At 39.3% G+C, this 14,223-nt stretch overlaps 1 protein-coding gene across 1 annotated transcript in view; it reads left to right on the top strand.

Annotated features, from left to right (window-relative positions):
- The window catches only part of HERC5 (HECT and RLD domain containing E3 ubiquitin protein ligase 5), a 98,439-nt gene that overhangs the window by 16,013 nt on the left and 68,203 nt on the right, over positions 1–14,223 (top strand). The window contains exons 2-7 of the mRNA XM_006900021.1: positions 2,115–2,229; positions 2,688–2,764; positions 8,229–8,450; positions 9,825–9,916; positions 11,746–11,876; positions 13,498–13,643. Of these exons, the coding sequence (XP_006900083.1) occupies positions 2,115–2,229; positions 2,688–2,764; positions 8,229–8,450; positions 9,825–9,916; positions 11,746–11,876; positions 13,498–13,643 (783 nt within the window). The remainder of the gene's footprint in view (positions 1–2,114; positions 2,230–2,687; positions 2,765–8,228; positions 8,451–9,824; positions 9,917–11,745; positions 11,877–13,497; positions 13,644–14,223) is intronic.

Consider the following 14,223-nt stretch of genomic DNA (forward strand, 5'->3'; position numbering starts at 1 on the left):
GGTTTTTTCCACAGATGTAATCGATCTGATTCCTATGCATACTATTAGGTGAAATCCATGTGTATAATCTACGTTTATGTCTCTTAAAAAAACGTATTTGCAATGAATAAGTCATTGTGCAAAATTCAATCATTCTATCTCCAGCTTCATTACTCTCACCAAGTCCATGTTTTCCTAGTCATTATCCACCTTTCTGCAAAGCAAGTAATTGTGAAGACAATGGACTGGATCAGGCACACCTTAATCTCCAGACTGACATCTTTGCTCTTCAGTAGTCTCGAGAGGTCCTTGACAGCAGACTTTCCCCCCCCCCTTATCATTTGATTGCCTGGCTGCTGGTACCAAGAGTGGTTGTAGAGCCAAGCAAACTAAAACTGAACAATCTCGATCTCTTCACAGTCTATCATGATACTGCCAATTAGCCCAGTGGTCAGAATCATTTTCTTGATGTTGACCTTAAGTCCATATTAAAGGCTGTAGTCCTTGACCTTCTACAGCAGGGGTGTCAGGTGGTTCTCAGTTTCAACAAGCAAAGTTATGGCATCTATATAACGCAGGTTTTGAGTCTTCCTCCAATTCTGATGCCACATTCCTCCTCATAGAGGCCAGCCTCCCAGATGATCTGTATATAGATTAAAAAGGTATCCACTTTCATAATGAAAAATTTGCCCTATTGACATCTTTTTAAAAAATAGTGTTAGTATTGTTTGGTTTACAATGAAAGTTAAGTGTCTTAATTTCTTGTATTCATTTGTGCTACTTTTGTATCTCAACTCTGTTCATAATTTTGCCTGACATCTAAAATTTTTAGCTGTTGATAGTCAAATGACTATTTAAAAATTAACTCAGAATAGTCTGTTAAATATGTTACGATATATATGAGTTGTTCCATCGAGTCACCTGTGACTAATAGCAACCCTATTTACAACAGCCCTAAACTCTTCTCTATCCTGTACCAATCTTACTGTCTCTGACACACCTACCGCCATTACCCCAGTCACTGAATCTATCCATCTCATCAAGAGTCTTCATCTTGCGCTGTCTCTCCACCCTCCCAAGCATGATGTTCCACTCCAAGAACTGGTCTCTCCTTGCAACATGTCCAAAGTATGTCAGAAGAAGCTTCAGAATCCATGCTTCCAAGGTGTAGCCTGGTCTCACTCTCTAGGAGGAACCTCTTTGCTCTAGCAGTCCACGGTATGTTCAATACTCCAGCAACACCGCTCAAAGGCATCAGTTCTCCTTTCATCCCTAGTCATTTTCCAGCTTGCTGATGTATAGCAAGTACTAGCAAAGACCATGCCCCGTGTAGGCGCACCTTAGTCTCCAGGCTAACATAATTTTTTTTTTCAGGCTAACATCTTTGCTCTTCAGCACTTAGTGTGTTATGTAGTCCTAAATTGATGCATTCTCTTACAAATCTTTTCCTTTCTATCAGATCAAATCTAGAATTCTTTGTCCCAACTGTGTGGTCCAATTTATTACTATGGAGCTGATAGCATAATGGTAAGGAGTTTCATTGCCAACCCAAAGGCTTGTAGTTTGAATCCACCATATGCTTTTTCAGAGAAAGGTGAGCAGTCTCCTCATGTAATTTCTATCTTCTGGAGGTTGAGATGCTTTTGACTCATTATGATACTTGACAATTAAGTTTTTGTGGATTCTTATATTTATATATTTCAAGCAAAGTATGAATCTATGCTTCTCTAAATGGAAAAAAAGAATATATCCATTGTCCAGGTACTAGACAGTCATACTGGCTTAGTGGCAAGGAGCTATGCTGCCAACCCAAAGTCATGCTATTCGAATCTATCAGCAGCCGTGTCAGGAAAAAATGGGTCATCTCCTCCTGTGACATAAGATGCTTCTGAAAACCCACTGGAGGGTCAGCTAAGGATTGGTCCCAACTCAACAGTACATGACGGCAATGTATTTGCATGCTTTTCTTAACTTGAGTGTTCTTGAAAACATATTAATGTTAAATCAAAAACATCTAGTAGAAATTTTCCTGGATGTTTTCATGGTATTATAATGGAATAATTTAACAGTGTGTTATACATATAACAATAATATATTATATTAGTGATCTTTATTCCTGTTGGTTTACTCTTCAGATTATATTAAACTAGGAAATAAAATTAAGATATATTCTATGGACCAAGGAGCAAACCACATGATTATTCTGTCATCAGAGGGTGAAGCGTATGAGTACAGCATAAACGACGCAAGGTAAGGAACTATTTCTTAATAAAAATTACGTTAGATGCAATAACCAGAGCAAGAATGAGACTCTAATTGTTAAGACTGTAAACAATGTTCCTGAACAGCTTGTGTAGAGAACTTAAATTGCTATGAAAACCCTAATCAAAAACACAAAGTTTTTTTCTTTATAAAAAATGAAAAGTGGGTCAGTAGCTGCCTAGGAGTTCTGGTGGCCTAGAGGTATGAAGCTGTGCTGCTAAAAGTTTGCAGTCTGAGTTCCGGAGCAAAGGGGACTTAAAATCTCATTACAGATATATAATTGATGCTTTATCAATTAAAACGTAGATTAATTTTCTTTTTTATATGCAAAGTCATTATATTAAATTTTTTCCCTTGCACTTGAATCCTGATTAAACAGTTAATTGTTTTAACTTTGGTAACTGTAATTGTCATTTGGTGACTGACCAGATATTTTCTTTCATTAGGCTTCGTTGTGTTGTGAAAGAAAAAATTATAATTCAAATAGCATGTGGAGATGATTATTCCCTTGCACTCTCCAAAGGTACTTTTTTAAAAAATTATTTTATACTAGTTTACTTGGAAAGTTCATTGTTTGTCATACCAGATTTTCTTTATTTCACCCATCCCTCTACCCATCAAATTGTGTGACCCTATGATTGTCCCCTCCATCCTTACTCCTGTGTTCCCACCTTCCCCCTTAGTTCCTCATACACATTTTACTAGTTATCTATTTGTATCATAATTGTCTTGTACAGTATTTATCCTTATCGGACTTAGTTCACTTACCATAATGTTCTCCAGTCTCTTCTAAATTAGTGATTTACTAAATCATTGCTCCTGTGTGCTGTGTTGAATTCCATTGTATTAGTGTAAAAAGGTATTTTTCTTGAAAATGGTTTTTTTTAGAGATAATGAATATGTGTCTATGTGTAGAGTTAATGGGAAAATACGGCATGTTTCAAAATTACTATACACTCATTTTGTTCCCTGTCTTTATTTTCTTAAATATGAATCAATGAAAATGTCTTGAATAATGAAAATGTCTCTCTGAAGGTCAGGCCTGGGCCACACTTTTTTTTTTAAATTATTATTATTAAATTTTATTAGTTTTAATGAACATTTACAGAGATTTTGGGTTTTCATTCCTTCATTGTTGCACTGTTTTCTCTACCCTCCTCCCCAGTTCGTTCTTCCCCCCCCGAATGTCTGTTTTAATTGTCCCATTGCCACAGTGCTTGTCAAAGCCAGTTCTGATTAATCTCCTTTGTCAGTGTGTCCTTTGCCATTCCCTATCACTCCTCCCTGAGAAAGACTTCACCCTGATTCATAAGGAAAAGGGGATGGCGTAGTCTCTTAGCTACTTCCTGCTGAAAAGGGACTCTGTGTGTTTCAGGGTGAAGATCTTCTCTCACTACTCTAAAGGGCCCCTTTGGCAGTAGGAAACACATAGACTATTATGGAGATTGATTTTGGAATTTAGATGCACTGTTATTAATTGTGCTTAGCCGTACATGTTCATATCCTTGAAGGTGTATCATGGAGGTGTTGCAACCTAGAAGACACAAATTTAACAAGTTAAAAGCACATGAGTCAAAAATTAACAAGCAATAATATTCCAAGTAGAGGTTCTAGTAGCGTGGGCCACACTTCTTGAACTCTTTTTCCCAGTGCTCTTCCAACTACTATGACAGGTCCTCGGAATCCCCCAGGTCAACCTGTTACATATTCTAACAATTTCCTCTCAAATTGAGGGATTCTTCTGAGTCCTTTATTTCCTACTTAGAATCAGATAAGATGGTTAGAAATGACAATCAGGGAAAAAACAAACCCTAAGAAATTTGACTGTGAAAGGAATATCTATGGTTGATAGATGAGAAGTTGAGGTTAAGGAAATTGTTTAAATCTGTAGAGCAGACATGAATATAAGATGAATCACGAAACTGTCAATGAGTGGATTACAACTTAAAATAAACTTTCATCAGGTTCCAAGACTTTAAATGGGAGATGTATCATCTTTTGAGAAAGTCTTGGTGGATTTGAACCACCAGTGGTCTTTGGGTTTGTTAGTACAGTTGGATACACACTTAACTACCAGATGCATACACGGTGACTTGCTATGTGCCATTGAGTCCACTATGAATCATAGTGACCGCGTGTACAATGACACTGAACCCTGCCCTAGCCTAAGCCAATCTCAATGACTCAGACACACCTACCCCCATTTCCCCAATCCATCTATTAACAATCTGCGTTAGGCAGATGACACAATCCTGCTTGCTGAAACTGAGGAGGACCTCATGCACTTGCTGCGGAGGGTCAAGGACTGCAGCCTTCAATATGGACTGAGGCTAAATGTCAAGACAAAGATTCTCACCACTGGACCAATAGGCAACATCAGGATGGATGGCAAAGAGATTGAGATTGTTAACAGCTTCAGTTTGCTCAGCTCCACGGTCAACACTCTTGGCACCAGCAACCAGGAAATCAAAAAACGTATTGCGATGGGAAAGTCTGCTGTTAGGGACCTCTCTAAAGTACTCAAGAGCAACGGTATCTCTGGAGACTAAGGTGTGCCTGATACAGGTCATGGTCTTTGCAATCACTTGTTATGCATCAGAGAGTTGGACAATGGCTAGGGAGGATAGAAGGAGAATTGATGCCTTTGATCTGTGGTGCTGGAAAAGAGTATTGAATGTACCTTGGACTGCCAAGAAAACAGATTCATCCTAGAGAGGGTTAAACCAGGCTGCTCCTTGGAGGCAAGGATTCTGGGACTCCGTCTGACATACTTTGGACATGTTGTAAGAAGGGACAGGTCCTTGGAGAGGGATATGCTTGGTAGGGTGGAGGGATAGCGCAGGAGGGGAAGACCCTCTATGAGGTGGATTGATTCAGTGACTGGGGTAATTGGGATGGATGTGTCAGAGGCAATGGGATTGGCACAGAATAGGAAGGGTTTAGGCCTGTTTTACATAGGGTCGCTATGAGTTGCAAATGACTCGAAGGCATATAACAACAACAACAATCTCATTTGAAATCTTCGTCTCCTGTGCTGTCCCTCCAGCCTTCCAAGCATGATTGCCCTCTGCAAGAATGGTTTTTCCTGGTCACTTACCCAAAGTATGTGAGACAGAACTTCAAAATCCTTGTCTCCAAGGAGAAACTGGGTTTCACTCTCCAATACCGGCCTATTTATCTTGACAGACCATGGTATGTTCAACACCCTGCTCCAACACCACAACTCAAAGACATCGAGGATTCTTCTGTCATGTTGAGTCATTGTCCAGCTCTCTGATGCGCAGCAAAAATATGTGAAGACCATGGCCTGGATCAGCTGCCCCTTAGTCTCTAGGTTGTCATTGTTGCTCTTTGGCACTCTGGAGAGATCCCTAAAGGCAGATTTCATATAGCAACTTGTCTTGAGATTTTCTGACTGTTAGTGCCAAGCATGATTGTGGGACATGGTGAGCAAATCACTGAAATTCCATCACTATCACCAGTTTCTGTCAAGTCACTTCTCACTCATTGTAATCCTTGTGTATGAAAGTAGAAACATGTTCCAGAGGATTTTTAATGGCTGATTTATTGGATATACATTAAGAAGACAAAGATCCTCAACCATTGGTTCAACTGACTGCTAGCAGCACCAAGATAGAAAACAGTGAGGTAGTTAACAATTTAAGCTTGCTGAGCTCCACAATCAAAACTTATGGTGCTGTTCACATACATTAGGCATGCGACCAGGAGGCAGCAGTCCTTGGGAAAGGACATCATCCTTGGAAGGCTGGAGGGACAGGTTATGGGAGGAAGACCCTGGACAAGATGGATTGACTCAGTGACTGCGTTAATGGGGGTACTTGTGTTGGATGGAATCAGTGAGACTGGCTAAGGCTAGGGCAGGCTTCAGAGCTATTGTGCGTAAAGTCTCTGAGTCAAAGGCTGATAAGACATCACCAGCAAGGATTTCTTGACCTTTGGATGACATCAAACCATAAAAAAGCAAAGTTTTTCTTTAGCAGTTAAGTGTGTTAACATTTGCAATACTCAGGCATTTTTCCCTAACCCCCCCAAAAAAGATCCCACTGCCTTCAGTTAGTCAGTCAGGTTTTGGTTATTGTGTATTGTACTGTCAGAACCGACCCATAGCTGATCCTCTGGCATGTTTTCAGAGGCAGTAAATCACACAGGAGGAGACTGCCCATCTTTGTCCCATAAGCAGCTGGTGATTGCAGCACAACTGCTTGCCAGTAGACCACCAGAGAATATTAAAATGAAACACTTCTTCTGCCTTCAAGAGGCTCATAGCCTAGTGGAGTGAGTAAGGCCAGAAAGGAGAACAGTGTTGAGAACTTTTTATTACTGATAAGAGATGTTCTTTTACCAGAAAAAAAGAATAAAAGTTGGGAAATAGAAGAGAACTGACCGTGCTCATCTATTCTTTGAGGCTGATAAATTTTAAAAGCTCAAAACTGGTGCCATCAAGCTGATTCCAATTCATAGTCATGTGTTAGAGAGTAGAACTGTTTGCCATAGAATTTCATTCACTACTTACTACAGATAAGGAGCTCTGGTGGCCCCATCCAGGGAATGGCACCATTAACTCAAGGCTTCACTTCTCTGCTGGTTGAAATCGATGCTTTCCTGAGAAATAGATGGACAGTCAGCTCCCATGAGATTCACAGCCTCAAATTCTAGCAGATCAGCTAGGAGCCAGCTCAAACTCGATGAGTCAGTCTAAGTTTTATGAAAGTTAATCACCAGGACTTGATTACATGACACCTCTAGGTGAGTTCAAACTGCCAGCCTTTAGTTTCAGTGAGAGCAAATGCTTTACTTGATTTAGAAAACTTGGTAGCTGGTAAAAACAAAACAACAAAATCCCACTTTTCTCCAGTTGATTCTGATGCAGAGAGCTTCAGAAACCTGACCGAGGTTTCTAAATCTTTATGAAAAACTGGGTGCCTTTTTCTCATGGAATGTATGGTTGATGGATTAGAACTACTTAGCTTTCTGTAAGGCATTCCACCACTCGATGACACTTAAAAAAAATAAAGCAAAAGCACTATAAGGTTTAAAATTAGGAAAGATGTGTCAGAATTGTATCCTTTCTCCATACCTATTCAGTCTCTATACTGAGCAAATTATTCAAGAAACCGGATTCTCTGAAGAATGTGGTATTAGGATCAGATTAAGACTCCTCAGTCCTTATACAGATAATACAATCTTGCTTGCTGAAAGTGAGGAAGGCTTGAAGTAATTGCTGTAGAATATAGAAGGTCATGGACTACAGCCTTCAGTATGGATTGCATCTCAATATCATCAAACTCTCACCACTGGACTGATGCACAACATCGTGATACGAGAAAAGATTGACGTGTTTAATGACTTCATCTTAACTTGAATCCACACACAACACCTTTGGTACCAGCATTCGGGAGCTTAGGAGACATACTGCACTGAGACTGTAGTCCAGGACCTCTCTGAATTACTGATGAATAAGGTGTTTCTGATTAAAGCCATAGTATTCTAAATTACTTGCTATGCATTTTAGAGTTGGACAATGAATAAGAAGGAACTAGCACCTTTGAACTCTAGAGCTGCAGAAAAGTCTTGAATATTGCATGGACTACCAAAGGAACAAATAGGTCTTGGAGAAAGTGCAGCCAGAATGCTTCTTGTAGATAAAATGATGAGGCTTCATCTGACACTTCAGACATGTTAATAGAAGAGGTTATTCCTTAGAGAAGGACAGTCTGCTTCGAAAGGTGGAGGGCCAGTGAACAAGGTGGGTTGTCACAGTGAACGCAGCAGTGGGCTTGAGTGTCAGATTGTGAGGATGGCACAGGACAGGACAAGGTTCAGATCTGTTCGTAGGGTAGCTGTGAATCGTAATCAACTCCACAGCACCAGACAGCAACATCCTATGCTGTGTATATTGCATACCCAATACCCTTGTGCTATGTCTGATGCATTTTGAACTTAATAACTATTTTCTTTTTGTCAAGGTGGTGAGCTGTTTGCTTGGGGAAACAACTGCCATGGCCAGCTGGGACTAGGAGAAAAAATTGAATCAGCTTATTTACCACAGACTGTGACACATCTTCTTGGAATCCCTTTGGCTCAGATATCTGCAGGAGAAGCCCACAGCATGGCCTTGTCGATGTCTGGAAATATTTATTCCTGGGGAAAAAATAATCTTGGACAACTAGGCCTGGGACACACCAAAGGTTTAGAAATATATTTACAAAACTATTACTGTTAAATTTGTTAGCTGAGATTAGTTTAACATCCTATCAAAAACAATCGAAATTCTGACTTATTATAGGCCCTGTACTTTGATATTTCTGTCTTCAAGGCTAAACAGGCTGGTGCATAGGAGTGGAAGTTATAACTGGAGTTGAGATATATTTCAGGGTAGAATGGTGAAAAGGGCATGGGGCCAAGGGTCAGAAAACACGGGCTTAGTAACTTCAGTTGGAACCAACCTATCGCTGACCCCTGGTGGAGTTTCAGAGGCAGGGGACGAGGTTGCCCATCCTTCAATAACTTGTCAGTTCTTTACTTTTTCTCTAAACTTTTTTCTTCTTTTCACCCTTTGCTGTTAAATGCCAAGGTTGACCACATTATTTTTTAACTTAAAGGCAGTCTTCTCCCATGCAGTTAACTGTCTCTGAATACCCACTGGAGGGTCAGCTGTCACTTGGTTCTGACTAAATGGTACAGAACAACAGTTGTTAAACTACCCCAAAAAAGCAACTGGCAAAATTTATCATAATCCCAAATAGCTCATTAGTTTTTAGGTGTAATAAATGCAGCTGTGCTTTACCAGCTAAGTAGTAAATGTCATTTCTCCCTCATTGATCAAATGCTAATTTTCTCAATAACATCCAGTAGTATTTACACAAAGTAACCCATAGGTCAGTGCTAGAACAATGAGTAAAGAGAAAGAGCAAAGATACAATTCAAAGATTTTTGCTGAATCTCTTAAGAGGATTTGCAAAGGAAAGAGGTAGTATGTGACAGAAATTATAATGCAGAATGTACTTTAGAATTTTTTTAAAACAATGTTCAGAAAAAGGTCATCCCATATGAAAATTGGAAATGTAAAAGGTGGCCTAGTGGTAAGAAACATCACTTCAATTTTTAAGGCTCACAGTTCAGCTCCACAAGCTGCTCTGCGGGAGAAGGATGGGCAGTTTACTCCTGTATGATTTTTAACTCCCTCTGAAAACCATTGGAGGGTCAGCTATGGGTTAGTTCCATCTTAAAGGAACACAAAAACGATGTGAAAATTGAAAATGTAAAACATGTTGCCATTAAAGTTACCAAGTCAAGTTGAAACAGAACCGGCTCTGGAAGTGACCTTATTTTTTTGTCAGGTGGGCACTTCTAAATGTGGCCCTGCCAATCATTGGCTCAGTCTTATGTTAAGACCTAGAACTTGTTCCAAAATATGTCAATACAGAGCCTTTTCTGGGTGGAAAATGATGAGTTATTGTTGACTTAAAAGGGATTATTAGCTCAGATGTTTACCATAACTCCAGTGTGAAATGCAACATACATTTTTTTTTGTTTGTTTGTTTCAACTATTTTCCTTACAGATGAAGTGTTTCCTTCTTTTATTGAAGAACTGGAGGACCAGAAAGTAGAATTTCTTTCTTGTGGGGGTTCTCACACTGCTCTTCTCACAAAGGTAGGTTTATTCTTGGGACTTCTGATGTTTATTATGGAAAAAGCAATGTAGGTTGAGGAAGCCCCAGTCATGAGTGTGGAGTTAGTGTTTGCCAAGGAATAACTGTCACTTTTGGTATATCAGATTTCTGATAACCTGGAATTTTTACTGTGATGGTGCTTTCGTTAATTTTTTTCTAACTGCAGAGATCCATACTGCAGAGTGCCCATTCAAAACTAAAGTGATCCAGTAGAATGTGGAAGTTAATCAACAATATCATTATCACACACAGATGAAATCTTAAGATTGTTGAAAAATGGCAAAAGCAATAGTGAAAGAGAACTGCTAGAAATTCTAGCTGAATTGAGAGGCTACAGAACCAGAGATATTATTGCTGATGTCAGATGGATCTTGACTGAAATCACAATACCAGAAAGATACTTGAGATTTATTGACTATGCAAAAGCAGTTGACTGACGAGATGATGATAAATTCATAATATTGAGGGGAATGGGCATTCTAGATCTTGGCAGTTGTGCTCATGGGGAACCTATACATTGGCCAAGAAGTAGTAAAAAGACTAAAGGGATATTGCATAATTTAGACTCAGGAAAAGTGTGTAAGGGTGTATCCTTGCACCATATTTCCCTGATGTGTGTTCTAAGTAAATAATTCAAGTTGGTCTGTACGAAGACCGTGGCAGCAGGGTTTGAAGAAGACTCATCAACAACCTTCAGTAAGCAAATGACAAAATGTTGCTTACTGAAAGTGAAAAGGACTTCCTGAAGAAGGAAGATGAGCATGTATTACATGTTGGCAACATGAAAACAAAAATCTCTTACTTAAACCAATTGGCCATGTCATGATGAAAAGAGAAAAGATGGAAGTTTTCAAAGATTGCATTTTACTTGGATTCTCAGTCAATAACCACGAAACCAGCAGTCCATAAATCAAATGTCCTACTGCCTTAGGCAGATCTGCAGTGATGGACCTCTTTAAAGTACTGTAGAAAAAGGATGTCACTATAAAAACTAAGATGTCCTTGATCAAAACCATGCTTTTCAGTGGCGTCCAGTGTGAAATGAATAAGGAACAATAAATAAGGAAGACTGAAGAGCTGAGTTTTAATTGTAGTATTGAGTATTAAATTTCTCATGGATTATGAAAACACACAAATCATCCTTTAAGGAAGGTAATCCAGAGTGTTCCTTTATAGGCAAGGATGTGAAATTTGGTCTCACATATTTTGATCATGTTACCAGGAGAGGCCAGTCTTTGGAAAAAGACATCATGCCTAGGACTAAATACCTAGCAAGAGAAGATCCTTAAGGAGATGGCTTGGTACAGAGGTGGTGAGGATGACACAGGATCAGGCAGGGTTTTAATCTGTTGTTCATAAGATTGTTATGAGCCAAAGCAGACTAGATGGCACCCAACAGAAATAAGAGCAATTCAGAGGCCCAATTAATTACCCTTGATTCTATTGGTAACTTTGCATCTGATTTCTTAAACTTCATTTTCCTATTCAGTGGTTGGTGGATTTGAACCACTGACCTTGGGGTACACACTATGAGACCAGAGCTCCTTACATTGGGCATGTTATTAGGAGGGGCGAATCTGTGGGAAAAGTCGTGATACCCAAGTAGAAAATCAAGAAAACTCTCAATGGGTTGGGTTAACACAATGATTGTAACCAAGGTCTTACGCACTCCAGCACTTATAAAGGTGGGCAGGAATTAAGCAGTTGTGCACATGGTCACTGAGTTGGTGATAGCTCAGTGGGAAAAAAAATTGCAGAGACTGCTGCTTCTCTAGCATTTCTCTAGAATCTGACATGAAGCTTTCTTTAGGATGGGCTGGTGTTTACTTTTGGTGCTGGAGAATACGGGCAGCTTGGTCACCATTCAACACAGAACGAACTAAGACCCCGTTTGGTGACTGAGCTCATTGGGAAGAGAGTGACCCAGATAGCATGTGGAAGGTAAGTTACACAGTGTCAACACACTTTAACAAAATCAATACAGTTCGTGAAAATAGTTGACTAAATAAAAATTTCCTTTCATTTCTTCTGTTAATATCAAATAGTATCAAATAGATAAAATTTAGATATTAATAAGAAATCTTAGTATACATACGTCTTAGTCACTTACTAAAAAGAGTAAAGTTAACTGTCTCTTAAAGTAGAATTAACTCCCTGTTCTAGTGAAATACCTTTGGACTGTTTCGTTGAACTTTTATTTTGAAGTATGTTTCTGGGTTGTTAAACAAAACTCACAAATGATTATCTTGACTCTCCTGGGCCTACACACATTTAATGGGATATTGGATTTTAGTGTAGTTAATGTAATTGTTCTTGTGGGCATCTTTTTTTTTTCACTCATCACAAGTGAACCCATACTATCTATAAATACTGAAGTTGCCCTTCATAGTAAAAAAAAAACACACAATTGTATGTACCCTCAGTCAGTAGTATTGATCATGCATACTCCTATGATGAATAGAGTAAATTGCACACATGGATATTAGACTTGTGGAGTGTGATTCTCTGGGCTTTGTCTGGGTGGACTCAAAGAAATACTATCATCACTTTGGAGTCTTCAAATTACACATTACTTTAAAGAATATATATTAGAAGAAAAGTCAAACTGGAGATGTTTAATGGAATGGCTGAAACCACAGGGAATCCTTGAAGGTATCCATCTGACTCTTCTCATTCTCATTCTGACTCTTGATAATCATCTAAAATTTTCATTTGCCCATACTAGCACATAATACATCTGTTTTCTCCTGTAATGATGAAGTGTTGGTAATATTTGACAAGGAGCAAATTAAATGGTAAATCTTAAGCCTCAAGTTGAAAACTCTGGCTCAGCAAGGTTTACTTGTGCTGTGCCCACACTGAATCCATCAGCAGCTCCATGGAAGACAGATGGACAGTGTCCTCTGATGTGCTTTACAGCCTCGGGAAAACCACTAGAGGGTCAGCTATAATCTTGAGTTGTTAGATAGCAACTCAGAACTGACCCATAGATGAGACTGCAGGTCATGCCGAAGTTTGAGAGTCACTACCCCCATAGTCCCTCCTCCTCTCATACTAAAACCCAAATGGAGCAAGAGTCAGGAGAGCCTGATTGTTTCTAGCTGAGAATGTCATTTATGGCATTATGAAAAAACCTGTAGACTTGCCCCCTTGGGTCAACTCAGATTCTTGGCACCCCATGTGTGTCAGAATAGAACTGTGCACCACAGGGATTTCAGTGGTTTGATTTGTGTTGGTTTTTTTTTTTTAAAAAAAAAACAAACAACAAAACACCTCAACCTTTTCTTGAGCACCTGAGGGAATTCAAATCTCCAGTCTTACAGTTAAAGTAGATTCTGTTCATCTAGTCTGCTCCTGTGTATATAATAGAATGAAAGACAAGAATTCCCAAACCACCTTACATCAAGAATTTCTTGGTTCCCAGATGGTTAAATTGACCCCCTGGGGACTAGTTCAGTATTTTGTGCTCGGTGGGTAACCTAACTTCAGCAGCTTATGTATTACTGTCTGCATACCTCACACAGATGATTGAGAATTGACCGTATGCATTTTTATTTAATAGGTCCCACACACTTGCCTATGTTCCTGATTTGGAAAAGGTCTTTGCTTTTGGTTTCGGGCAAGAAGGACAACTGGGAAACAGTGGAACCAAAAATCAGCTGATACCACTTCCCATGAAATTGTCAGCAAACGAAGAACTCAGACTTGGCGAATCCAGTAAGTGCTCAGCATCTGGCATGAATACCATTTTAGAGAAGAGAATTTCACTAAGTGTATAATGCGACGGGTTGAAATGCGTAAAGACGAAGAGTTCTTCTAACCACTGGTTTTGTTGCTTATACTTGCAAACAATGTAAGTATCAGCTTTAATTTATCAAGTCAATCTAGCATTTACTTTTTCCTTACTATTTTAGATTAGGATTAAGGAAATTCAGTGGTACATAATAAAATAACCTGCATGAATTCCAAAGCAATTGAAGCTTTGATTCGAGTAAGACTTCATAGTTGAGTGCCATTGATTCATAGTGACAACTTACACAGCAGAATGAAACACTGCTTGCTCCTGTGCCCTCCTCCCAGGGACTGTGAGGCTTCAGTTGTTGCGACTGTGTCGGTCCCTCTTGGTGAGCATCTTTCACTGCCCTTCTGCTTAACCAAGCATGATATTCTTCTCTGGGGACTAGTCCCACTTGACAAAATATGCAAAGTATGTGAGATGAAGCTCTGTCTTCCTCTCTTCTAAAGAATATTCTGTTAACACCTCTGTAACTCCATGTTATATCTACTA

The sequence above is a fragment of the Elephantulus edwardii genome, unplaced genomic scaffold (assembly GCF_000299155.1).
Source record: "Elephantulus edwardii isolate Elephantulus edwardi_28Jun2011 unplaced genomic scaffold, EleEdw1.0 scaffold00270, whole genome shotgun sequence".
Classification (NCBI taxonomy): domain Eukaryota; kingdom Metazoa; phylum Chordata; class Mammalia; order Macroscelidea; family Macroscelididae; genus Elephantulus; species Elephantulus edwardii.